The sequence below is a fragment of the Carcharhinus amblyrhynchos genome, chromosome 17 (genome assembly GCF_965287045.1).
Source record: "Carcharhinus amblyrhynchos chromosome 17, sCarAmb.v2.hapA, whole genome shotgun sequence".
NCBI lineage: Eukaryota > Metazoa > Chordata > Chondrichthyes > Carcharhiniformes > Carcharhinidae > Carcharhinus > Carcharhinus amblyrhynchos.
The window spans coordinates 46,269,148-46,292,698 of NC_137340.1; the positions used below are offsets into that span (position 1 = coordinate 46,269,148).

Sequence of the window (23,551 nt, forward strand, 5' to 3'; positions counted from 1 at the left end):
AAAGTAATTATTGTATCTGCTTCCACTACCAGATAAGATAATGGCTTCTCCTTAATTGCAAAAGGCAACCCACTATCCTGAGACTCCGTCCCCTGGTCTGCAACCAGTACCTTTTAGTATTCATCACGTCACACCCTCTCCTGAATCTTATCCTTTATAATAACTTCACCTCTCAATCTTCGAAATGTCAGAGACTGAATAGGGCCAAATTACTCAGTCTCTCATTATAGGCACCCTATTGATTGCATCAATCTAGTGAACCTTCGTCACATTTTAAGTCAAATATGTCCTTCCTTGGGTGAGGAGATCAAAACAGTACACCAGATGTAGTCTCACCAAAAACTGAGCAAGACTCCCTTACTTACTCCAATTCCTTGCAATAATTGCTTGATGTGTCTGCACGTACAAAGACACCTAAATTCACCTGAACACCAACATCTGATAGCTTTTCGCCATTGAAAAATATTCTGTTTCTCTATTCTTCCTCCCACTTCCCTGCACAGTATATCATCTGTGGGCCGAATGGTCTGCTTCTGTGCTACATAATTCTAGATTCGACAGCATTGAGGCCATCCTCCAGAAAGTTCAACTTCGATGGGCGGACTAATCTCTGGCGTGGATAACTACAAAACCCACAAGCAGATAATCTATTGGGAACTGACTCAGAGCAAACAACATCAAGGTGGTCAGTACGAATGGCATGAGGACTCCTTGAAAAAAAATGGCCTTACAAACCATTGCAGATCCCCTCTCTCGGGACAACCCCACAGCTGACCAGCCCACATGGAGGCAAGCACTGAAATTGAGTTCAGTGTGCTATCTATGCTAAACATCTAAGGTGCCTAGAGGTGGTGCAGGAACAGAAGGTTCTCCCAAGCACCAATATGAAGTGCTAATTCTGTGCATGTCCTTGCCAATTCGACACAGCATTCTTTAGTCCAGAGAGGACCCACAGTAGATGATGAAGTCACTTCCAGCTTGGATATGCTTGAACAATGAGGATTTGAGCTCTAACAATGCAGCGCAATTCTATATTTCCAGAGTTAGCTCGCTTACTCCAACCTGCAACTCCATTCGTAGCTAAGGTATGAGATGGGTGGCACGGTAGCACAGTGGTTAGCACTGCCGCTTCACAGCTCCAGGGACCTGGGTTCGATTCCCAGCTCAGGTCACTGTCTGTGTGGAGTTTGCACATTCTCCTCGTGTCTGCGTGGGTTTCCTCCGGGTGCTCTGGTTTCTTCCCACAGTCCAAAGATGTGCGGGTTGGGTTGATTGGCCATGTTAAAATTGCCCCTTAGTGTACTAGGATGCTTAGGTTAGAGGGATTAGCGGGTAAAATATGTGGGGATATGGGGGTAGGGGCTGGGTGGGAGTATGGTTGGCACAGACTTGATGGGCTGAAGGGCCTCTTTCTGCACTGTAGGGTTCTATGATCTATGGCTAGGCTTTCACCACTCTCAGAATCAACTTAGTGTACCCTGCACTCACCCTGTGGCTGCCCTTGTTGTGGAAATGCCAGTGTTGGACTGGGGTGGACAAGATGAGAGGTCACACAACACCAGGTTACAGTATAACAGCTTTATTTAAAATCACAAGCTTTTGGAGCACTGATCCTTCGTCAAGTAAAGTCTTCACCTGACAAAGGAGTAGTGCTCCGATAGCTCGTGATTTCAAGTACACCAGCTGGACACTAACCCGGTGTAGTGAGACCTCTCATCTTGTGCCTCCCTTTGTTACAGGGTTAAGGTCAAGTGGCCATCAGGGCCAAACTGTCAATCCAACATATCTCCAAATCTGTGGGCCAGCATTGAATCAAAACCCGAGTGGATTGTCCTAAGCACTCAACTGGTTCCCCAATGACCTCCAAGGAAGGTGTCCTAACACCATCTGTGCCCACTTTCCCTGAACTACACGTGTCTCTGGACAGCACAGTGAGTGCTCGACTTTTAAATACCTTGGGGCAACCATAATAAAAAACACCTTGCCAACAAAACTAAAGCTATACCCCAAGAACAAATGTCTAAATAGTGCTCCCCATCATAGAGTCTGCACCAAGCTCCTTCCCCTGCACACCACCCTAATCACCTCTGCATAGCAACCCACCCCTCACCCTCAGTCGGGGTATCAGCTTCTGCACCCCCTTCCCCTGCAACTATCCCCTCTCCCCTCTCCCCTCCCCCCTGCCCCGACCCCCCAACCACACCTTTCCCCATCCCACCCACCCCACCCTCATACCTGGGCCTGCCAGACAATAGGCCTCATCGGCCTATTTGTAATAAAAAAAAAATCCTTAACAATATACAAACAGGAAGTAGAATGATCAATTCAAACACACCCAGCTTTGACAAAGGATCATCTGGGCTCGAAACGGCAGCTCTTTTCTCTCCTTACAGATGCTGCCAGACCTGCTGAGATTTTCCAGCATTTTCTCTTTTGAATTCAAGGTTCTGGGCCAGCAGTGGAGCTCAAAGCAGGGAGTGGATAACTGTAAGAGATTCTTTATCCTCACGCACTCCTCCTTCACCACAGATCCTCTGGAAACACCCACAAGGTTGCTGCCACGAGGTGTAAAGGTTCAGGTTAAGCCAGTGCTCTGCACCTGAAGCGATATTCCCACTTCACCATCCGAAGTTGTTGCTGCGGCGTTCCTGGAATAACCACTTACCTCCGTGGTCCGCGTGAGGGTTAAACAGCTGGACGACAAGCGGTTTGCACCGACTGTTTTACCAGCATAAATACGTCTCGAACAAACAACATGTATTTACAGCTTGCTTCCCGCACAGCCTCCACACAAAAGTCAGATTCAATGTTTGACTCACCATCCTGATTGTCCTGCCGGTTTGGAGCAGCCTGCCTTTTTGTTTTTAAGAGGACTTTCTCCCTGGCTTTACACAGGAGCAGGAGTGGGCCATTCAGCCCCTCAAGCCTGTCACGCTTGGGGGACGTGACATGTTTGGCTGGCCAGCGTCGAAAGTTCACTCGCGTCTCCCGTTTTAATCGCCCTCTCAGCACTTTCTTTTTTTGTGGACTTTGTATAAAATCTCTCCTTTGAAGATCATCCAGAGTCAATTATATATTAAAGCTCAGGGGGGTATTTACAGAGGGTGATGTTCTCTTTTTTTTTATATATATATACACAAAATTTGATTTCTGAACTGTAAAAGGGCCTCAGATGTGAGGGGGGGGGGTGCGAGGTGGTGGTGGGGGTTGGTTTGAAACACTAAATAGGCTTCCGGTGGTGGATTTCCCTTCAATACTGACTGAGGTAGATTGTTTGGAGTTCTCGCTGGGAGGTTTCCACCACGAGCTCCTCCTGTCCTCACACGGAGCTCTCGTCCGGTTTCTCCACCAGCTGAGCGTGTTTCCGCTTTTCCAGCATCTTGCTCAGCTCCTCGGTGAAGGAGTGGTAGTGGGGCAAGGTGGACTCCATCTCGCCGGCCTGCCGCAGCAGGACGTAGCTGTTGCCGTTCATCTTCCTCAGCACGTGGGGCAGGCCGGGCAGCCCGTTGGGGGTGGCGCCGCCTGCGGGCTCGGAGGCGCAGGACGACGAGTCGGAGGGCAGCGGGAGGGGGGGCGGCGGCGGGGGCGGCGGGGGCAGCAGCTCGGTGCTGGGCGTCCGGTGGTTGCCCGTCGCGGCGCCCTCGCCGGGGATTATCTTCAGGAAGCGGTCGCCGGCGTAGTGGCCCGGCTCGCCCTCCTCGCCCGCGCACGTGCCCGAAATGTTCTGCAGCTCCACCGCCGACGACTGGGGGAGCCGCATGTCGTACTCGCCCCTCTTGGTGGGCGAGCAGGAGAGATAGATGGACAAGATGGACAGGACAAAGGAAATAGCAGCCAGGACAGCGATGATGATGAGATAGATGAACTCCCGGGCCTTGGAGATCTGCCGCTGAGCCGAGGTTGGAGGGGAAAACGGCGGGTTGGCTAAATGCTCCAGGACGCTGACGTTGTACGAGGCTACGGCAAACCTCACTCCGTTTTCCTCTGCGACGCAGTAGTATTCTCCATCATCGCTGACCTGGACATCTTTTATCACCAGGGAACCGTCCTTCAGGCTGTAATATTTTCCGTTGTTACCGAGGATATCACTGCCATTGATTTTCCATCTTGCAATGGCAATGTTCGAGGTGAGAGGGCATCGCAAAAAAATGTCCGTTCCTTTCTGGACTGTTCTACTCTTCACTTCCAAAGGAACTGTGGCGGGGGGAAAAAAAAAGGGGGAACGTTTACAAAGAACAAAGAAAATTACAGCACAGGAACAGGCCCTTCGGCCCTCCAAGCCTGCATCAACCATGCTACCTGACTGAACTAAAATCTCCTACCCTTCCGGGGACAATATCCCTCTATTCCCATCCTATTCATGTATTTGTCAAGATGCCCCTTAAAAGTCACATTTCTATTTGCTTCTGCTGCTTCCCCTGGCATGAGTTCTAGGCACCCACCACTCTTTATGTAAGAAACTTGCCTCATACATCTCCTCTAAAAACCATGCCTTTCACACCTTAAACCTTTGCCCCTTAGTAATTGACTCTTCCACCCTGGGAAAAAGCTTCTGACTATCCAAACTGTCCATGCCCCTCGTAGACTTCCATCAGGTTGCCCCTCAAACTCCGTCGTTCCCGTGAGAACAAACCAACCTCTCCTCATAGCTGATGCCCTCCATATCAGGCAACAACCTGGTAAATCTTTTCTGTACCCTCTCCAAAGCCTCCACATCCTTCTGGTAGTGTGGCGATCAGAATTGAACACGACATTCCAAATGCGGCCTAATTAAGGTTCTATAGAGTTGCAACATGACTTGCCAATTTTTAAACTCATTTACAGTGAGAGAAATATCTCTACCCAATTGTTGCAACAGGTTAAATATTATTGAGGACGACCAGGGAAAGGTTCCAGTTCTGAATGGACAGCAACTTTTCAGTATGTTGTTATGGAGTGCAATGTGTGTGGGCCACTTCTGAGATCAGAGTCTAAGGTGTTTCCTCAAAGGGGAACAATCATGTCTTTGCAGCTTCAGGCCTTTCAAGTAAGCTCCCCTCTCTTGACCCAGAATGTGGGTCTCACAAAAAAGGCCAATCCCTTCCATTAATCTTTCTGCCATGATTTTGGGTAATGCCATTGTGTTAACGTTTCCTATTGTCAATTGGTGTGGGCGACACGGTGGCACTGTGGTTAGCACTGCTGACTCACAGCGCCAGGGACCTGGGTTCAGTTCCGGCCTCAGGTCACTGTCTGTGCAAACTCTGCACATTCTCCCCGTGTCTGCGTGGATTTCCTCCGGGTGCTCCAGTTTCCTCCCGTACTCCAAAGATGTCAGGTTAAGTTGATTGGCCATACTAAATTTCCCCTAAATGTCAGGGGGACTAGCAGGGTAAATACATGGGGTTACGGGGTTAGGGCCTGGGTGGGATTGTTGTCGGTGCAGGCTTGATGGGCCGAATGGCCTCCTTCTGCACTGTATTCTATGTCAATATATCCCCTTCAATTCAGCAATGTCAACTGTCACAATGCAATTGCTGACCACTCTGCAATTAAGTGAAACCAATTTCTGGAGTCTCCCCACCAACTCTGCTACCACCGTACACATAAACTTTTCTTCACCCACTGGCCAAGAGGGGTAGTCGATGAAATACTTCATTAGGTGTAGTCACTGTTGTAGGAAATGCAATGGCCAATTTACAGCAATGAAATAGTCGCTACTTAATCAGCGTCACAAGGACAGATTGAGGTCAAGCTGGGTAAAACTCCCCTGGTCGTCTTCAATATAGTTCAACGGCATCTTATAGATGCAACTAAGCAGAGCCTCAGTTGCTCCAATAGTTCGCTGCAATGTCAACCTTGAACTTTGGGCTCCAGCTCTGGAGTAGCTCTTAACCCAGAGGCTTATGATTCAGATATATTGACTGAGCTGCGTTTGACACTCCACAAGAGAGAATGTCATTCTCCAGCCAAGTCCTCACTAGCTGCCCTGTGAGACACATTCCCACACTCTACAGACTGCTCTGTCCAACAGTAAGGATCACACGCAAATGTGGAAGTGAAAAGCTACATACCATCCCCACGGTTGTCCAAACAGCCGTTGTTCCCAGTCGCAATGTCTTGAATCAGCTGCGCCCTACAACAGAGAAAACAAAACTTGAGTGCAGTGTAGGAAATGGGAGCCTATTAGCAGCAGAGGGAAGATTCTCCACGGACTTGTTGCATCAACGGAAGGGCACCAAAATCCCAGGAATGGGATCATTTTAGTTCAGGAATAACGCCCAATTTTAAAACTCATTCATGGGATGTGGGCAACACTGGTTGGGCCAACATTTGTAGCCCATCCCTAATTGCCCTTGAACTGAATGGCTTGATAGGCCAATTCCGAGGGCAGCTCAGAGTCAACCAAATTCAGAGAATCCCTGCTGTGCAGAAGGAGGTACATCCAAAGGTTGTATGGGTTAGGTTGATTGGCCATGCCAAATTGCCCCTTAGTGTCAGGGGGATTAGCAACATAAGTTCCTTAATGTTTATTAATTTATTGTCAAAAGTAGGCTTACATTAACACTGCAGTGAAGTTACTGTGAAAATCCCCTAGTTGCCACACTCCGGCACCTGTTCGGGTACACTGAGGGAGAATTTAGCATGGCCAATGCACCTAACCAGCAAGTCTGTCAGACTGTGGGAGGAAACCAGAGCACCCAGTGGAAACCCACGCAGAAACGGGGAGAACGTGCAGACTCCGCACAGGCAGTGACCCAAGCCGAGAATCGAACCGGATCCCTGGCGCAGTGAGGCAGCACTACTAACCAATGTACTATTGCACCGTTACAGTAGGGGGAAATCCATGGGGTTACGGGGATAGGGTCTGGGTAGAATTGTTATCAGTGCAGAGAATGGCCTCCTTCTGCACTGTAGGGATTCTATGATTCAATGAGGCCATTTAGCCCATTAAATCGCTGTGGATCTGAGTCACATGCAGGCCAAACCAGGCAAGATTCCCTAAAGAACTTTCAATGGTTTTTTATGGTCATCATTAGTCTTTTAATTCCAGATGGTTACAGAACTCAAACTTCACCATCTGCCATGGTGGGATTCAAGTGGATGTCTTGACGAAATAATTAACTTCTTTAGGAGGAAGTTCTGACTGTGCAATGGTCCAAATCTAGTGATAGTGAATGGGAGGCCTGTTTAACATCTCTACCCATTTCTGTGAAACATTAATAAAATGATAAATAATTATATAAACTGCAGCAGGCGACGGTGCAGAGGGACCTCGGGGTCCTTGTGCATGAGTCGCAAAAACCCAGCCTGCAGGTGCAGCAGGTGGTCAGGAAGGCGAATGGGATGCTGGCTTTCATAGCGAGGGGGATTGAATATAAAAGTAGGGAGGTCTTGCTGCGGCTGTATAGGGCATTGGTGAGGCCGCAGCTGGAGTAGTGTGTGCAATTTTGGTCGCCGTACTTACGCAAGGATATTTTGGCCTTGGAGGGAGTGCAGAGGAGGTTTACTAGGCTGATACCGGAGTTGACGGGGTTGAGCTATGAGGAGAGGCTGAATAAACTAGGCTTGTACTCGTTAGAGTTTAGAAGAATGAGGGGAGATCTCACTGAGACGTATAAGATGATGAATGGGATGGATAGGATAGAGGTGGAGAGACTCTTCCTGCTCAGAAAGGACAGTAGGACTAGGGGGCACAGCCTCAAGCTAAAGGGGGGGCGGTTTAGAATGGAGTTGAGGAGGAACTTCTTCACTCAAAGGGTGGTGAATCTCTGGAATTCTCTGCCCGTTGAAGTGGTGGAGGCTGCCTCGCTAAATATTTTTAAGAAGCGGGTTGATGGGTTTTTGATAAGCGAGGGGATTAAGGGTTATGGGGAGAGGGCGGGAATGTGGAACTGAGCCACGACAGATCAGCCATGATCTTATTGAATGGCGGGGCAGGCTCGAAGGGCTAGATGGCCTACTCCTGCTCCTATTTCTTATGTTCTTATGAAAGGTTCAGTGGAGACGTGCTGCGGAAGTTTTTTTTACACAGAGGGTGGTGGGGGCCTGGAAATGCATTACCAAGTGAGGTGGTTGATGCAGTTACATAGCCACATTTAAGACTTATCTTGATTAGCATATGAACAAACAAGGTCTAGAGGGAGATAAGTGGTTGGTTTAGACAGGACAACATGACCGGCGCAGGTTTGGAGGGCCGAAGGGCCTGTTCCTGTACTGTACTGTTCTTTGTTCTTTTTTGAAAGAAAACCAGGCGAGTGTGAAGTGTGCTGCTGACTCAGTATCACCTATCTTACACTATCGCAACAAAAATTTATTCCAGCAACTTCTTTCCAATTATAGACTTTGCATCCGTATTCTTTCAGTTTCAGCATTTACTGTTCCTGGAACGTGTCTAATACAGAAACCGCCCAAGGCTGCTGTGTAAACTCAAACGTCTACCAAACAACTTTAAACACACAAGTCGCTGCCTGGGCTTCAGAAATACTTTTGGAAACCTCTTCGCTCATGTACTTACGCCGCTCCTCTCTCTGCCTGTGCCAAGCATAACGTTAGCAGCGTGTTGTGGAGGGTCAGGCCACACTAACCCAGCCAGAATTGGCTTGGATTCCCTCAAGGCACAGGTGCATGGGAACAGGAGGAAGCCATTCAGCCCCTCCAGCCTAGTCTACTGCCATTCAGTGTGATTATGGCTAACATAACTCCATACACATGCCTTTGCCCCATATCCCTTCACACCTCTACTTAACAAAAATTGGTCACAGTTTTAAAATTAAGAATTGATCTAAGATTGGCTTCCACTAGTGGAAGAGGGCCCCAAACTTCCGCACCATTGTAAAAACATTTCTATATTTCACACCTGGAAGGTCTGACTCTAGTTTTGAGGCTATGTCCCTTGATCCTAAGCCCTGCTGCCTACTTTCCCTCAAAGCACTAATCTCTCACCAGCTAATCATCTACTTATATTTTCTACTTATTTTCTACTTATATTTTATACTTATATTTTCTCCCTTCTTTGAAAGCATAAGGGGATTATTTTAACTTTAATTGATGGTATAACATGTGGAATATCATATTAGCCATCCATTCCACACCTGTCTCAATTGAGACAGCACGGTGGCACAGTGGTTGGCACTGCTGCCTCACAGCGCCAACAACCCGGGTTCGATTCCTGGCTCGGGTTACTGTCTGTGTGGAGTTTGCGCATTCTCCCCGTGTCCGCATGAGTTTCCTCCAGGTATTCCTCCACGCGCCAAAGATGTGTGGGTTAGGTGGATTGGCCGTGCTAAATTGCCCCTTAGTGGGCTAGCTAGGGTAAATGCATGGGGTTATGGGTGTAGGGCCTGGGTGGGATTGTGCCGAATGAGCAGAATGGCTTCCTTCTGCACTGTAGGGAATCTATGATTCTAAATGAAGTAGGGTGGAAGGAGGCTTGTTGTGAGTGTAAACATCGGCACAGACCAGCTGGGCCAATCTGTGCTGTAAAATTTTGCAGTAACACTGCTTAATATTGTCACGGGTTTGCCAAGAGCAACAAACTAGATTGTCAGACGAGAAATTCTTGTAAAACAACTTCCCCGCTTTCCACAATTTGCAAGTATGAGGCACTCTTCACAAATGAATGCAAAACATATTACAGGACAATGTACTGCTGTCATACAAGTGGAAACCTGTTTAATATTTTAAACATGTTGCCATCAGCCTCCTGACAGCATGAGAGGGAACTGTTGTTGTTGAGAGCTTTGCTAGTGATGCTGACTGTGTTATTTCTAATCAGCAGGGTCTCGGTGAAGAGCTCACTAGATTCAATAAACAAATTTGTATACGCTTTGGGTTTCTGATTGCCCCTGGAGCATCAACGACCAGCTACTTCCTCCCAATCCCGCCATCTTCCTTAAGATCTATACCCCGTAGTCAAATAATCTGACAGAGTCCAAAAACAAAAAATACCAGGGAAACTCCCAGTGCCAGTTCAGGGGAAAAGTACTCTGGAAAATCTCTTCTGCAGGAAATCAGGATCAATCCTGGAGGCCACAACAAGCAAGTTTCAGATACGATGAAACCTCGAACCCATCAAAAGCTAAAAGGGAAAGCGCTGGAAGATCTCATTAGATATGGCAGCATCTGTTAGGAGAGAAAAGGGCTGATTCGAAACGTCAGCTCTTTTCTCTCCTTAGAGATGCTACCAGACCTAATGAGATTTTCCAGCGTTTTCTCTTTCAATTTCATACGCCAGCATCCGCATTACAATCCATAGAGGTTTACAGATGGAAACAAGCCTCTTTCGGCCCAACTTGTCCATGCCACCTTTTTTTTTTCAAACCACTAAACCAGTCTCAATTGCCCACATTTGGGGCCCATATGCCTCCCATCTTACCCATGTAGCTGTCTAAATGCCTTTTAAAAAAACAAAATTGGACCTGCCTCTATTACTACCTCCGGCAGCTTGTTCCAGCCACTCACCACCCTGTGTGTGAAAAAATTGCCCCTCTGGACTCTTTTGTATCTCTCCCCTCATCTTAAACCCATGCCCTGTAGTTTTAGACTCCCCTATCTTTAGAAAAAAATATTAACTATCTAGTTGATCTTTGCCTCTCATTATCTTATAGAATTCTACAAGCTCACCCCTCAGCCTCCTACGCTCCAGAGAAAAAAGTCCCAGTCTATCCAGCCTCTCCTTGTAACTCAAACCAGCAAGTCCAAAGGTAACATCCTAATAAGTCTTCTCTGCACCCTTTCTAGTTTACTTGTTTTCATTCACTCGAAAGCTAGTTCTGCTTTGTGTTGATAATGTTTCATAACTTTCAGGAACTTTAAAGATAAACAGTTAAAGTGGTCCTATACTAGACAGGAATAGTGAAGAAGATTGTGCAGATTATCCTGAATAAACTGGCACTTAATCTGCTCCTATTAGTCTTCAAAATGTCCTTTTAGCTGATCTTCTTCCCAAGATACGCTGGTTCTCTGTGATGACTTCAATCAGGCCACTGAGGTCGGTCTATTGGAGTATGAGCTCCCTGATTAAGGATCCAGGGCCAATCAGGGAGTCTTTGCTTTGTAATTAACAGTTCCTCTGACACTCCTGGGGGCAGATTGCTAACTGCTAGCACTCTGTGTACTGCTGTTAGAGTTTGTAAATAAAAGGATTTTGATGACGGGACTTCTGCCTCCAAAGACTCATTACATTCTCCATGTTCATAGAGTCAAGGAAGGTGCCATTCAGCCCATCCAGCTATGCCAGCCCTTTCAAAGAACTATGCAATAAATTCTATTCCCTTGCTTTACCCTCATCGCCTTACAAATCTTCCCTCTGCTGAGCATGTATCTAATTCATCTTGTAAAAGTCACTCTGGAATCTGCTTCCATGACTCTTTCAGGCACAGCATTCCTGGTCACTATAACTGGCTGGCTAAAAGACAAATTCTCCCCGTGTTGAGCCACACGGGACCGTAACCCACCAATGGTCTGACAAAAGATCAGCATTCCAGCTAAGGATTCAGCAGAACTCCAGTACCTGTCCCGTTCCGTCGGAATCTCCCGGCAAACTCTGCCGTCCCAGCCACAGTAAGGGTCTCGAGCCAAGACGCAATCGAAGCACGTTGAGTACTTGCAGCAGCTTGCCACTGGGAGCTGAATCACGCCACTCTGTGAGCCGACATACAGCATTCCCTGTAATTAAAACAGGCACACCATCAAACTGTCATTCAACGCAGAGCATGGCTTTTGGTGAGCACTATTTTGACAATAATTCCCATCAGGTCAGAACTGCTGAAGTGTGTAATAAACATGTTGGAATAACAGTTTGGCCTCTTTCTTCCATTTTAATTGCACACTAGGCTTGAATAACAATGGCATAAACATATGGTTTATCGTGCCTCTCTTGCTGAGGCGACTGTTTTACTCGTATTATTAGTGTTCTGCTTCAGGAGCATCCCTTGGAAGTTCAAAGCTTACAGCCACTGCTTACTCAGCTATGCAGAGGTGCCCCTTAGCACAGTCCTCGATTTGGGTGTCATTGGAGTGGCAACAGAATGGATCATTGGAGATGGTTTGCGCTCTCATCTCTGCCCCACCAAGTCTGACTCCGCATTTTAATCACAGAATCTACCCTCCTCCACTTATAGTTTCACATGGTTTCAAAGTTACCTGGGTGCTGGAGAGGAGGAGGCTTTCTACAGGCTGGGGTTCCTCGTAAAGCTGGATCTCCTCGATGACCTGTACGCTGGACCCAATCTTCACGACCTTATGTAGCCATCCGTCATCTGTAAAAACAGGCGCCATCAGTCACTCAACAGACCAATGCACAAGATTCCCTTGCAGCTAAATGATATTGCTAGAATGAACACACAGAATATCTATCTTTTCACCACAGATTGATCTTGAGCAGAGCAGGAAGTCTTCCCTGCACCAGTAGGTAAAATAGATCAATTCCCAACGTCACGTGGCAACGTGGTTAGCACTGCTGCCTCACAGCTCCAAGGACCCGGGATCGATTCCCGGCTTGGGTCACTGTCCATGTGGAATTTGCATGCTCACCCCGTGTCTGCGTGGGTTTCCTCCGGGTGCTCTGGTTTCCTCATAGCTCCGTGAATGATTCCTTCTGAAGCATTTATCTGGATTTCTTGGGAAAACGATAATTGAAGTTGCTTCCAAGGATGTGCAGGTTCGGCACTGGCTGGCCGTGCTATATTTCCCCTTAGTGTCCCGTGCTGCATTCATTAGAGGGATTAACGGGGTAAATATGTGGGGTTACAAGCTTAGGGTCTGGGTGGGATTGTTGCCGGTGCAGACTCGATGGGTCAAATGGCCACCTTCTGCGCTGTAGGGTTTCTATGATTCTAAGCCTTGAAGAGGATGCAGGGGAGGATTCACTACATAGGTACATGGGATAAGGGCACATGGAGTGACTGGGGAAATTAGGGTTATTGTCCTTTGGAGCAGAGAAGATACAGGGAAGATTTAATGGGGGAACTGAGGACTATAGTGGGTTTCAGAAAGAAGAAATGGTTTCTACTAAAAGGAGGGGTGGCGACCAGAGGGAAGATGAGGAGAACTTTTTTTCCTGTATTCTGGAAGCTCTGCCTGGAAAAGCAACTCCAATTATCGCTTTCCCAAGAGATCTAGATAAATGCTTCAGAAGGAATCATTCACGGAGTTATGAGGGAAGAGCATGGGAGTGTGACTAATTGGGTCTCCCTTTCAAGGGGCTGACACAAGCACTATGGGCCAAATGGCCTCCTCCTTTGCTGCATAGCTCGGTGAGTGTCAACACTTGTCGCCAAACAAGGCCAATGTCTACACTGTTATCCGGAATAACACATCTCACAGTCTGTTCCAAGAGTGGAATGGTTGTTATTTATTAAACCCAGGGATTATAATGCTATCATAAAACTGGGAGCAAAGCAATTTGATCTTTCGGCAGGCAGGGGCAGGAGGAGATGTGATGAATTAGTTCTCTGTGGCCCGGCCTGCTTTGACTTCCCTTTTTATCCAAGTGCGTGGGGACGGTGGGTAGTGTGGGGTGGGGGCGGTGTGGTTTGAGGGATGTTTGGAAGGAAAACAGCTCCACACTCAACAAAAGTGAAAATGCTCGTCGCTTTCTGTCCAGCATTTCTGAAAGGCTGAGACAGAAAATATGCGGGTCAAATTTATATTTCACAGCCAGGAAAGTGGCTCAGTTTGTGTCCAGGGCCAATTAGAGACACAAACGGCTGTGCACAGTGCAGTAAATAAAGGACTCGCATTTTAACTTCATGTCTAATCGTGGCTCTCGCAAATAGTCCACAATATTTCATAGGGCGGGAACAGCTTTGTGGTGCAGTCACTATTGTTGTAAAAGCCTTCGAGTGACAGCCAGGGTCCCACAGACAGGGATAAGTCAAATCTGACCTGGTCCGTTTCAGTGGTTGAGTGAGGGAGGAAAAACAGGGAGTGACACCTTGCTATTTGTAGATTATACAGAGGCATCAGTAATATACACTGAAATCTCTAGTGCAGGCAGGGAGGGTTAGCTTTGTAGAAGGGTATGTCACTTCTGACACGAGACACTCACACAATATTCCACTGAAGTGTTGTTCTAAACACTTGTTACAATTACTATGATTAAACAGAGCATTGGTGAGGCCACATCTAGAGTGTGGGGTGGCACGGTGGCACAATAGTTAGCACTGCTGTCTTACAGTGCCAGGGAGCCAGGTTCGATTCCCTGTTTGGGTCACTGTCTGTGCAGAGTTTGCACGTTCTCCCAGTGTCTGGGTGGGTTTCCTCCAGGTGCTCCAGTTTCCTCCTACAGTCTGAAAGACATGCTGGTTAGATGCACTGGCCGTGCTAAATTCTCCCTCAGCGTAACCCGAACAGGCACCGGAGTGTGGCGACGAGGGGTTTTTCACAGTAGCTTCGTTGCAGTGTTAATGCAAGTCTACTTGTGATTCTAATAAATAAAGTTTAGAACACTGCGTGCAGTGTTACTTCCTTGGGCAACTGAAATTCACTTGACTATGGTGCCTGGGATGGGGAAATTGTCCAATGATAAGAGGTTGAGTAAACTCGGCCTATATTCCATGGAGTTTAGAAGAATGAGAGGTGATCTAATTGAAACACAAAAATTTCCTAATGGCCTTGAAAGTGTAGATGCTGATAAAATGCCTCTTGTGGCTGGAGAATTTAGAAATTGGGGTCTCAATCTCAGAATAAGGAACAAAGAAGAAAGAAAATTACAGAACAGGAACAGGCCCTTCAGCCCTTCAAGCCTGCACCGTCCATCTGAACTAAAACCCCCTATCTTTCTGGGAACCATACATCTCTATACCCATCCTATCCATGCATTTGTCAAGATGCCTCTTAATATCGTATCTGTTTCCACTACCTCCCCCTGGCAGCAAGTTCCGGGCACCCACCGCCCTTTGTGTAAAAAAAACTTGCCGCGTACATCTCCTTTACACCTTTCAGTTCGACCTTTTCGGACATGGATGAGGAGAAGTGTCTTCAGAGGATTGTGAATCTTTAGAAATCTCTCCCCAAGAGGCATTGGATGCTCAGTCAATGAGTATATCCAAACTGAAGCTAATAGATTTTTGGGTGTGAAGGGGTTTCAGGGATATGAGGGAAGCTGGAGTTGAAGTAAAAGATCAGACATGATCTTGCTGAGTAGTGGAGAAGGCCATCACCATTCATGACTGGATGTGGCAGGACTGCAGAACTTAGATCTGATCCTTTGGTTGTGGGGTTACTTAACTTTGTCTGCTGGCCTGGATTGAGAATTGGTTAGCAGGCAGAAAACAAATAAGGATAAATGATTATTTCAAAATGGCAGTGACTAGTGGGGTCCTGGAGGGATCAGTGCTTGGGGTTGCTATTCACAATATACATAGAATCCTTATAGTGCAGAAGGAGGCCATTCAGCTCTTCGAACCTGTTCTGACAACAATCCCACTCAGGCCCTATCCCTGTAACCCCACGTATTTATCCAGCTAATTCCCTGACACTAAGGGGCAATTTAGCATGGCCAATCAACCTAACCTGCACAAGTGGTGAAAAACTGCAGCAGGCGACGGTGCAGAGGGACCTCGGGGTCCTTGTGCATGAGTCGCAAAAACCCAGCCTGCAGGTGCAGCAGGTGGTCAGGAAGGCGAATGGGATGCTGGCCTTCATAGCGAGGGGGATTGAATATAAAAGTAGGGAGGTCTTGCTGCGGCTGTATAGGGCATTGGTGAGGCCGCAGCTGGAGTACTGTGTGCAGTTTTGGGCGCCGCACCTGCGCAAAGATATTTTGGCCTTGGAGGGAGTGCAGAGGAGGTTTACTAGGCTGATGCCGGAGTTGAGGGGGTTGAGCTATGAGGAGAGGCTGAATAAACTAGGCTTGTACTCGTTAGAGTTTAGAAGAATGAGGGGAGATCTCATTGAGATGTATAAGATGATGAATGGGATGGATAGGATAGAGGTGGAGAGACTCTTCCCGCTCAGAAAGGACAGTAGGACTAGGGGGCACAGCCTCAAGCTAAAGGGGGGGCGGTTTAGAACGGAGTTGAGGAGGAACTTCTTCACTCAAAGGGTGGTGAATCTCTGGAATTCTCTGCCCGTTGAAGTGGTGGAGGCTGCCTCGCTAAATATTTTTAAGACGCGGGTTGATGGGTTTTTGATAAGAGAGGGGATTAAGGGTTATGGGGAGAGGGCGGGAATGTGGAACTGAGCCACGACAGATCAGCCATGATCTTATTGAATGGCGGGGCAGGCTCGAAGGGCTAGATGGCCTACTCCTGCTTCTATTTCTTATGTTCTTATGTTTGGAGTGTGGGAGGAAACTGGAGCACCTTGAGGAAATCCAAGCAGACACAGAGAGAACATGTAAGCTCCACATAGACGGTCACCCGAGGCTGGAATTGAACCCAAGTCCCTGGTGCTGTGAGGCAGCAGTGCTAACCACTGTGCCACCATGCCACCCCACAATGATCTGAATGATTCATAGAATCATGGAACCCCTACAGTGCTGAAGGAGATGAAGCAACCCATTGAGTCCACATTAACTCTCCAAAAGCTGATCTTTCCTAGGTCTGGGTATCCTTGTACACTGAAAGCAAGCACGCAGGTACAGCAAGCAGTTAGGAAGGCCAATGATATGTTGGCTTTCATTGCAAGAGGGCTTGAGTACAGGAACAAGTGTGCCTTATTGCAAGTGCAGAGAGCCTTAGTGGGGCCCACACTTGGGCTATTGTAACCAGTTTTGATCTCCTCATTTAAGAATACTTGTCATGGAGGGAATGCAGTGTATGTTCATCAGGCTGATCCCTGGGATAGCAGAATTGTTGTGTGAGGAGAGATTGGAACTACTGGGCCTGTATTCACTGGGACTTAGAAGAATGAGAGGGAATGTAATTGAGACCTATAAAATTTTGATAGGGCTGGACAGACTGGATGCAGGAAAGGTGCTTCCCCTGACTGGAGGGTCTGGAACGAAGGATATGAAGTAGGCCATTTAGGACTGAAGTGAGGAGAAATCTCTTAGCTACAAGTGTGGTGAACCTATGGAATTCTCTACCACAGAACTCTGTGGAGGCCAAGTCATCAAATATACTTAAGGAGAAAACAGATATGTTTCTAGACTCTCCAGGCTTTGAGGGATACGGGGTGAGTGTGGGAGTATAGAGTTGTGATAGAGGCTCAGCCATGATCATATTAAACGGCAGAGCAAGCTCAAAGGTTCAAATGGTTCTCCTATTTTCTGTTTCTCTGTATACCTTGCATTGTTTGGCATGCAAGTAACAGCTTTTTCCCAGGGTGGAAGAGTCAATTACTAGGGGGTATAGGTTTAAGGTGCGAGGGGTAAGGTTTAAAGGAGACGTATGAGACAAGTTTTTTTATACCAAGGGCGGTGGGTGCCTGGACTCGCTGCTGGGGGAGGTAGTGGAAGGAGATACAACAGTGACTCTTAAGGGACGTCTTGACAAACACATGAATAGGATGGGAATAGAGGGATATGGTCCCCGGAAGGGTAGGGGATTTTAGTTTAGTCGAGCAGCTTGGTCAGTGCAGGCTTAGAGGGCCCGAGAAGGGCCTGTTCCTGTGCTGTAATTTCCTTTATTCTTTATCCTAGTCTTGTGCTTTGCCTGGATGACACTTCATTTTTAAGTGTGCCTGGTGTTGCTCCTGCCACGCTCTCTTCATTCTGCAGCTTGATTCCCTGGCTTAGCAGTAATGGTGGGGATATGTCTGGCCATCGGGTTACAGACTATGGTTGAGTACACCTCTGCTGTTGCTGATAGCCCACAGCACCTCATGACTGCCCAGTTTTGAGTTGTTAGATCTGTTTGAAAGACATCCCATCTCGCATGGTATGGTGGTGGTGCCGGACAACACTTCAATGTGAAGTCTGGCCTACACATGACTCCAGATTTGTGGGTGGCACAGTGGTTAGCACTGCTGCCTCATAGCGCCAGGGACCAGGGTTCAATTCAGGCCTCGGATCACAGTCTGTGTGGAGTTTCCACATTCTCCCCCTGTCCATGTGGGTTTCCTCTGAGTGCTCCAGTTTTCTCCCATGGTCTAAAGGTGTGCAGGTTAGGTGAATTGCCCATGCTGAATTGATACTTAGTGTCAGAGGGATTCGCAGGGTAAATACATGGGGTTACAGGGATAGAGCCTGGGTAGGATTGTTGTCAGTTCAGACTTGATGGGATCCTCCTGCACTGTAGGGATTCTATGAGATCCACAGTAATGTGGTTGACTCTTAAATGCCAATAAGGGCAATTAAGGATGGACAATAAATGCCATCAACACCCACATTCCATTAAGGAATTGGAAAAAAAAACTACACAATGACCTCATTCAGAGGTAAAGAGTTATGGAGGAAGGATCTACAACACCTACCTGTGCCAATGAACATCACATCATACTGTCTGTCATCCAGTGCTGTGACTGTGTCCACCACAATCTTTGTGTACTTTACATTCTTCTTCGTAAAAACCGGACGTCCTCCCATGGGTCTGACTTCTTCGTCCATGAGTGGATGCTTCTTCGCAAAGTCCAGAACAGTGTCGGGCAGGTCACGCGATGTCTCAAAGCCCTGACTCCTGAACTTGTCCGTTATACACTGTCAGGCAAGAGCACAGCGAAAAACAAATCTAAATGCCCCACGGTACAGGAATGTTGTTAGTCGGGGTTTGACATTGAGGCACGTAAGAAGACACAAGGGAAGGTGATCAAAAGCTCGGTCAAAAGACATGAGGCTGAATAAAAGGTGGAGGAGGGGATGCAGGTTAGAGCTCTGAATTAGTCATTCAGACTCAAAACATTAACTCTATTTTCTCTCCCCAAAGATGCTGCCAGAGTTTTTTCAGCGTTTTCTGGTTTTTGTCTCATATGATGACTCCTTGTCAGGATATCATTCCAGAGAAAGACTGGCGACAACCTGACATAGTCACGGAATCTACTGCCTCTTTGAGAATACTCCAAAGCCCTCCGGAGCCAAGGAAGCCCCTCTGAAATATCGGCAAACTGAGGGAGGGATAGGAGGAGGAGAGGAATCAGGGTGAAGGACCACACTCTGCTCATTTGACACATCTGGTTGGTTAGCTGCGTGAGAGCCAGACACCTTGCTAATATTCTCCTCCAAAAACAGGGAAATGTAGCCTTCAACACATACTGAGATCAGCATGGACTTGGGATCAAGCCACGACATATTTCTAGTCTGCACTTGCGGGATGAAGTCATTTTGTGCGATACAGCGAAACAGATACAGATGAACTGGTTTCAATTTCAATTTCCACTCGCCTCCCTGTGAGAGGTTGCTGCTCGCAAAATCCAACCTTCATGATATTTACACAAAACATGAAGATACGGTCGGGAGGATTTGTGTGTGAAAGGGGGGGATTGGAAACCACACACAGAAAGTGGAACAGGAGGCGAGGTGGTTACATATTGATTGATGTACATCTCCATTTGTAACCAAAATCCACTGCTCCATGTGAGCCTTAGGGCACAAAAATACCTCCCCTTCCCCCCACCACCCCCAGATAAAATGGTACCTTCAATGCAGAAGAGTCTTACCGATCCTGGCCGTGGTTCTGGAACCTTCCCCATATATCCTGCCCGCCATCGTGTTGATTCCTGGTCATCCTTATACCGCCCTTCAAACGCTTTCCGAATGTCAGCAAGGGAGTACCGGCAGACAGCAGACACTTGTATATTTTGCCTTCATTATTACCAAGAAGAGTGAATAGACATTAGTGAAAACAGAGACCTCGCACTTCACCACGGGGCATCAACTGTGCTAAGCATTCTCTTTCCCTTATTGCTTATAGAAATTGGTAAGATCCATATAATCATAGAGCCCTACAGTGCAGAAGGAGGCTCTTTGGCCCATTGAGTTTGCACTAACCACAGGCCCTATCCCCATAACTCCATGAATTCACCCTAACTAGTCCCTATGACACTAAGGGGTAATTTAGCACGGCCAATCCACCTAATCCACACATCTTTGGCATGGGGGAGGAAACCCACACAGATACTTGAAGAATGTGCAAACTCCACACAGACAGTGACTCAAGCCAGGAATGGAACCCGGGTCCCTGGTGCTGTGAGGCAGCAGTGCTAACCACTGTGCCGTCATGCAGCCCAGTGATCTTACATCACTCCTTGTTAGTGTCACACCTTCCCCCTTCCAGTGCACAATCGCTTGAGAGTTTGATTTCTTTATTTTCTAGGTGATTACCTGATGCTGCCAACTCTCAAACTTGTCCTGGAGTTGAAGATTCATACCCAGGACACTGCCACGAGCAAACTCAGAAGTCGCAGGGGTATTAAACAAAATTAGATTTTTTCCCCCCATTTTCTTTGAGCACTTTAGCTGTGAAAACATTGGCAAGATCAGCAACTGGGAGAAGGGACCTCCACTGGCAGTTAAGGTTAATCCAGTTGGGTAACAAAGAACTGTCTCCCTTTCCAATTGGCTGGGGAAGGCCGGGGGTAATGGCGGCAATGTGGGGGTGAGAGGTCATGTGATGAATGCACCCAATCAGAGCTGGACATCCATCTGTCAAAATAGCACAGAGATGTAATAACTCCATGGAGGCGAAAGTCCCATCACCAAGTTACTTTATTTACACCACACATTAGAACATAAGAACATAAGAAATAGGAGCAGGAGTAGGCCATCTAGCCCCTCGAGCCTGCCCCGCCATTCAATAAGATCATGGCTGATCTGAAGTGGCTCAGTTCCACGTTCCCGCTTTCTCCCCATAACCCTTAATCCCCTTGCCTACCAAAAACCCTTCAACCCGCGTCTTAAAAATATTTAGCGAGGCAGCCTCCACCACTTCAACGGGCAGAAAATTCCAGAGATTCACCACCCTTTGAGTGAAGAAGTTCCTCCTCAACTCCATTCTAAACTGTCCCCCCCTTATCTTGAGGCTGTGCCCCCTAGTCCTGCTGTCCTTTCTGAGCGGGAAGAACCTCTCCACCTCTATCCTATCCATCCCATTCATCATCTTATATGTCTCAATGAGATCTCCCCTCATCCTTCTAAACTCTAATGAATACAAGCCCAGTTTATTCAGCCTCTCCTCATAGCTCAACCCTCTCAACTCCGGTATCAGCCTAGTGAACCTCCTCTGCACTCCCTCCAAGGCCAAAATATCCTTGCGCAAGTGCGGCGACCAAAACTGCACACCATACTCCAGCTCCGGCCTCACCAGTGCCCTGTACAGTTGCAACATCTGTACACAGCCAGCTGTCCAGTTACTCCCTGCTGAATGCAGGCTGGGAGTCTGACATACCTGCTTTAAATAGTGAGCATGAGGCTCCCTGATTTAACCATCGATTAGAACTCATCATACTTCATATTCTAGCAAGCCAACCTCATTAGCCTGGCGGAAGTTGTCAGAGAGGAATGGCAAGTGACTGTGGTGTGGGTTTTACTCTGGGTTGACGCACAGTGTAATTAGACATGGATGTACGGACCATTGGTGCCTGCTGTTACACAATCTAAACAGGATGCTTAATGAACACAACAGCCAAAGAAGGAGAAAATAGGTGGGTCAACATTACGCCAAAGGACAGGAGTTTTGCTTTGGCGTGACACGCCCAGTGTCATTTTTGTTTGATTGGTCAATTAATGAGCAGTCGGTGGTCACTGACCAGCTAAGGCCAGTGAGCTCCTGAAGCTGGAGGGATTATAATAGGTCCTTCAGTACAATGGAAGGCCATCATTGCAGGTAAAGTGCAGAGAGGGTGACTCGACAGAGAAGCAACCTCGCAGCACTGTGCAAATGTTGATTATGAGCTCCCTGATTGAGGAATGATTGCCTGCCTGATCAGGGAGTCTCACCTATGTACACAAGTGTGGAAGTATCAGGTCTACTAGGTCTCCAGATTCTGACTGTGTACCTGAAACACTCTTAGGAATAGAGATAAGTTTGTAAATAAAGGGAATCGGGAGAAGGGGCACCGACCTCTGAGGAGTTATTTCACAAATGGCCAGAGCTGCCAGACCTTCTGTATGGAAACCTCTCTCCAAAGAAGATCCTGAGGATACTTCAAAGTGGACCAGGGAGGGGATATGGGTTGGTTAAATAGTGAAAGATCATTGTTATCCTCCCCCATGCCCTGGTTTGCTGAGCCCAGGCTTGTAATGGTCACTGTTTGCCAACTCTTCCTTACAGTGGGACTATGATGGCACACCAATATGCTGGCCAGCAAAGGGATAGGCGAGAGGGTGGGGGAGATAGGGGGGTGTGGGGTGGATTCTAGGTCTATCCGTCTTCATTCCTGCTTCATTTGGTTTCCAAGCCTTTTCCCATGAAACGGGTCCAATAAAACACTGAAAACTCCAAGTTTTCTGAAGCAGGGAGCTTTCAGGAATGCTCAGGCATCCCAAAGAAATAGTGGCAATTATGCATGAAGGAGTGGCAAACAAATCAAGTAACTCCCAGTTTGTTACACTCAAAGTAAAACAGTGAACCCAGCACCCAGTCGGAGCAGTCTGTATGAGGAAATGCACCATTGCTAATTCAATGGGGGTAAGTTTAGCTCAAGCAGCAATGTAAAATGGGCAACAATGCAGGAGGAAGCCATTCCACTCATCACATCTACACCGACAACACTCCCACCCAAGCCCCTATCCCCGTAACCCCACATATTTATCCCACTAATCCCTTTAACCTACACATCTTGGGACACTAAAGGGAATTTAGCATGGCCAATGCACCTAACCCGCCCATCTTTGGATCGCGAGCATGGCTGGAAAATCCTGCCCTTTCGGTGAATTCACTGGGACTAATTTTTGCCTCAGACATGAGTGTAAAACTGGAAGGTATCAGTTCACTGCCTGCTTTGCTTGACAATGCTCCTGAAAAGCGCCTGCTATTTTACAACATTAAAGATGCCATATAAATGTAGGTTGTTGCTACACGTCTCTCCTGATTTTGACTTCAGTTAATTTGGTGAAAGATACTCAGGCAGCTTAATGGGTGGCACAGTGGTTCTCACTGCTGCCTCACAGCACCAGGGATCCGGGTTCAATTCCGACCTTGGGTGAGTGCGTGGAGTCCGCACGTTCCCCGATATCTGCGCAGGTTTCCTCTGGGTGCCTCAGTTTCCTCTCTCAGTCCAGAGATATACAGGTTAGGTGGATTGCCCATGTTAAATTGCTCCTTCATGCCAGGGGGATTAGCAGGGTAAATGCTTGGGGATAGACCCCAGATGGGATTGTTCTCAATGGGCTGAATAGCCTCCTTCTGCACTGTAGGGATTCTACAACGATTCTGTGATTCTAACTTGGAGGTTAGAAAGTGGGAGAGAGAAAAGCCCAGTGGGATGACCCCGTGTCTCAAAAGATTGTATCATTCCTAAAATGACTCAGCTCTCTGCCATGTGTGAGCACTGCCCCTTCCTGGATGATTAATCATGCTCGCATTACTGACAAACACATCAGCAATCCATAATGGCTGTCCCAAAGCAGGCGTGACCAATCTAACAGAGAAACAATACATCTGATTCAGGTACACGTAATCCATCTCCAAGATACTGAAGTTTCTCATTTTCTAACCGTGAAATTCAATTCTCCTTTCCAACAGAGTTA

At 47.4% G+C, this 23,551-nt stretch overlaps 1 protein-coding gene across 2 annotated transcripts in view; it reads right to left on the bottom strand.

Moving 5' to 3' along the window:
* Positions 1 to 3,205: 3,205 nt before the first annotated feature.
* The window catches only part of sema4gb (sema domain, immunoglobulin domain (Ig), transmembrane domain (TM) and short cytoplasmic domain, (semaphorin) 4Gb), a 161,894-nt gene continuing 141,548 nt past the window's right edge, over positions 3,206 to 23,551 (bottom strand). For both annotated transcript variants that reach the window (XM_080205893.1, XM_080205894.1), the window contains 6 exons: positions 19,522 to 19,666; positions 18,343 to 18,565; positions 12,127 to 12,242; positions 11,495 to 11,649; positions 6,054 to 6,115; positions 3,206 to 4,194 (listed from right to left, as the gene is read on the bottom strand). In XM_080205893.1, coding sequence (XP_080062019.1) covers positions 3,320 to 4,194; positions 6,054 to 6,115; positions 11,495 to 11,649; positions 12,127 to 12,242; positions 18,343 to 18,565; positions 19,522 to 19,666 — 1,576 coding nt within the window. In that variant the 3' untranslated portion in view covers positions 3,206 to 3,319. The remainder of the gene's footprint in view (positions 4,195 to 6,053; positions 6,116 to 11,494; positions 11,650 to 12,126; positions 12,243 to 18,342; positions 18,566 to 19,521; positions 19,667 to 23,551) is intronic.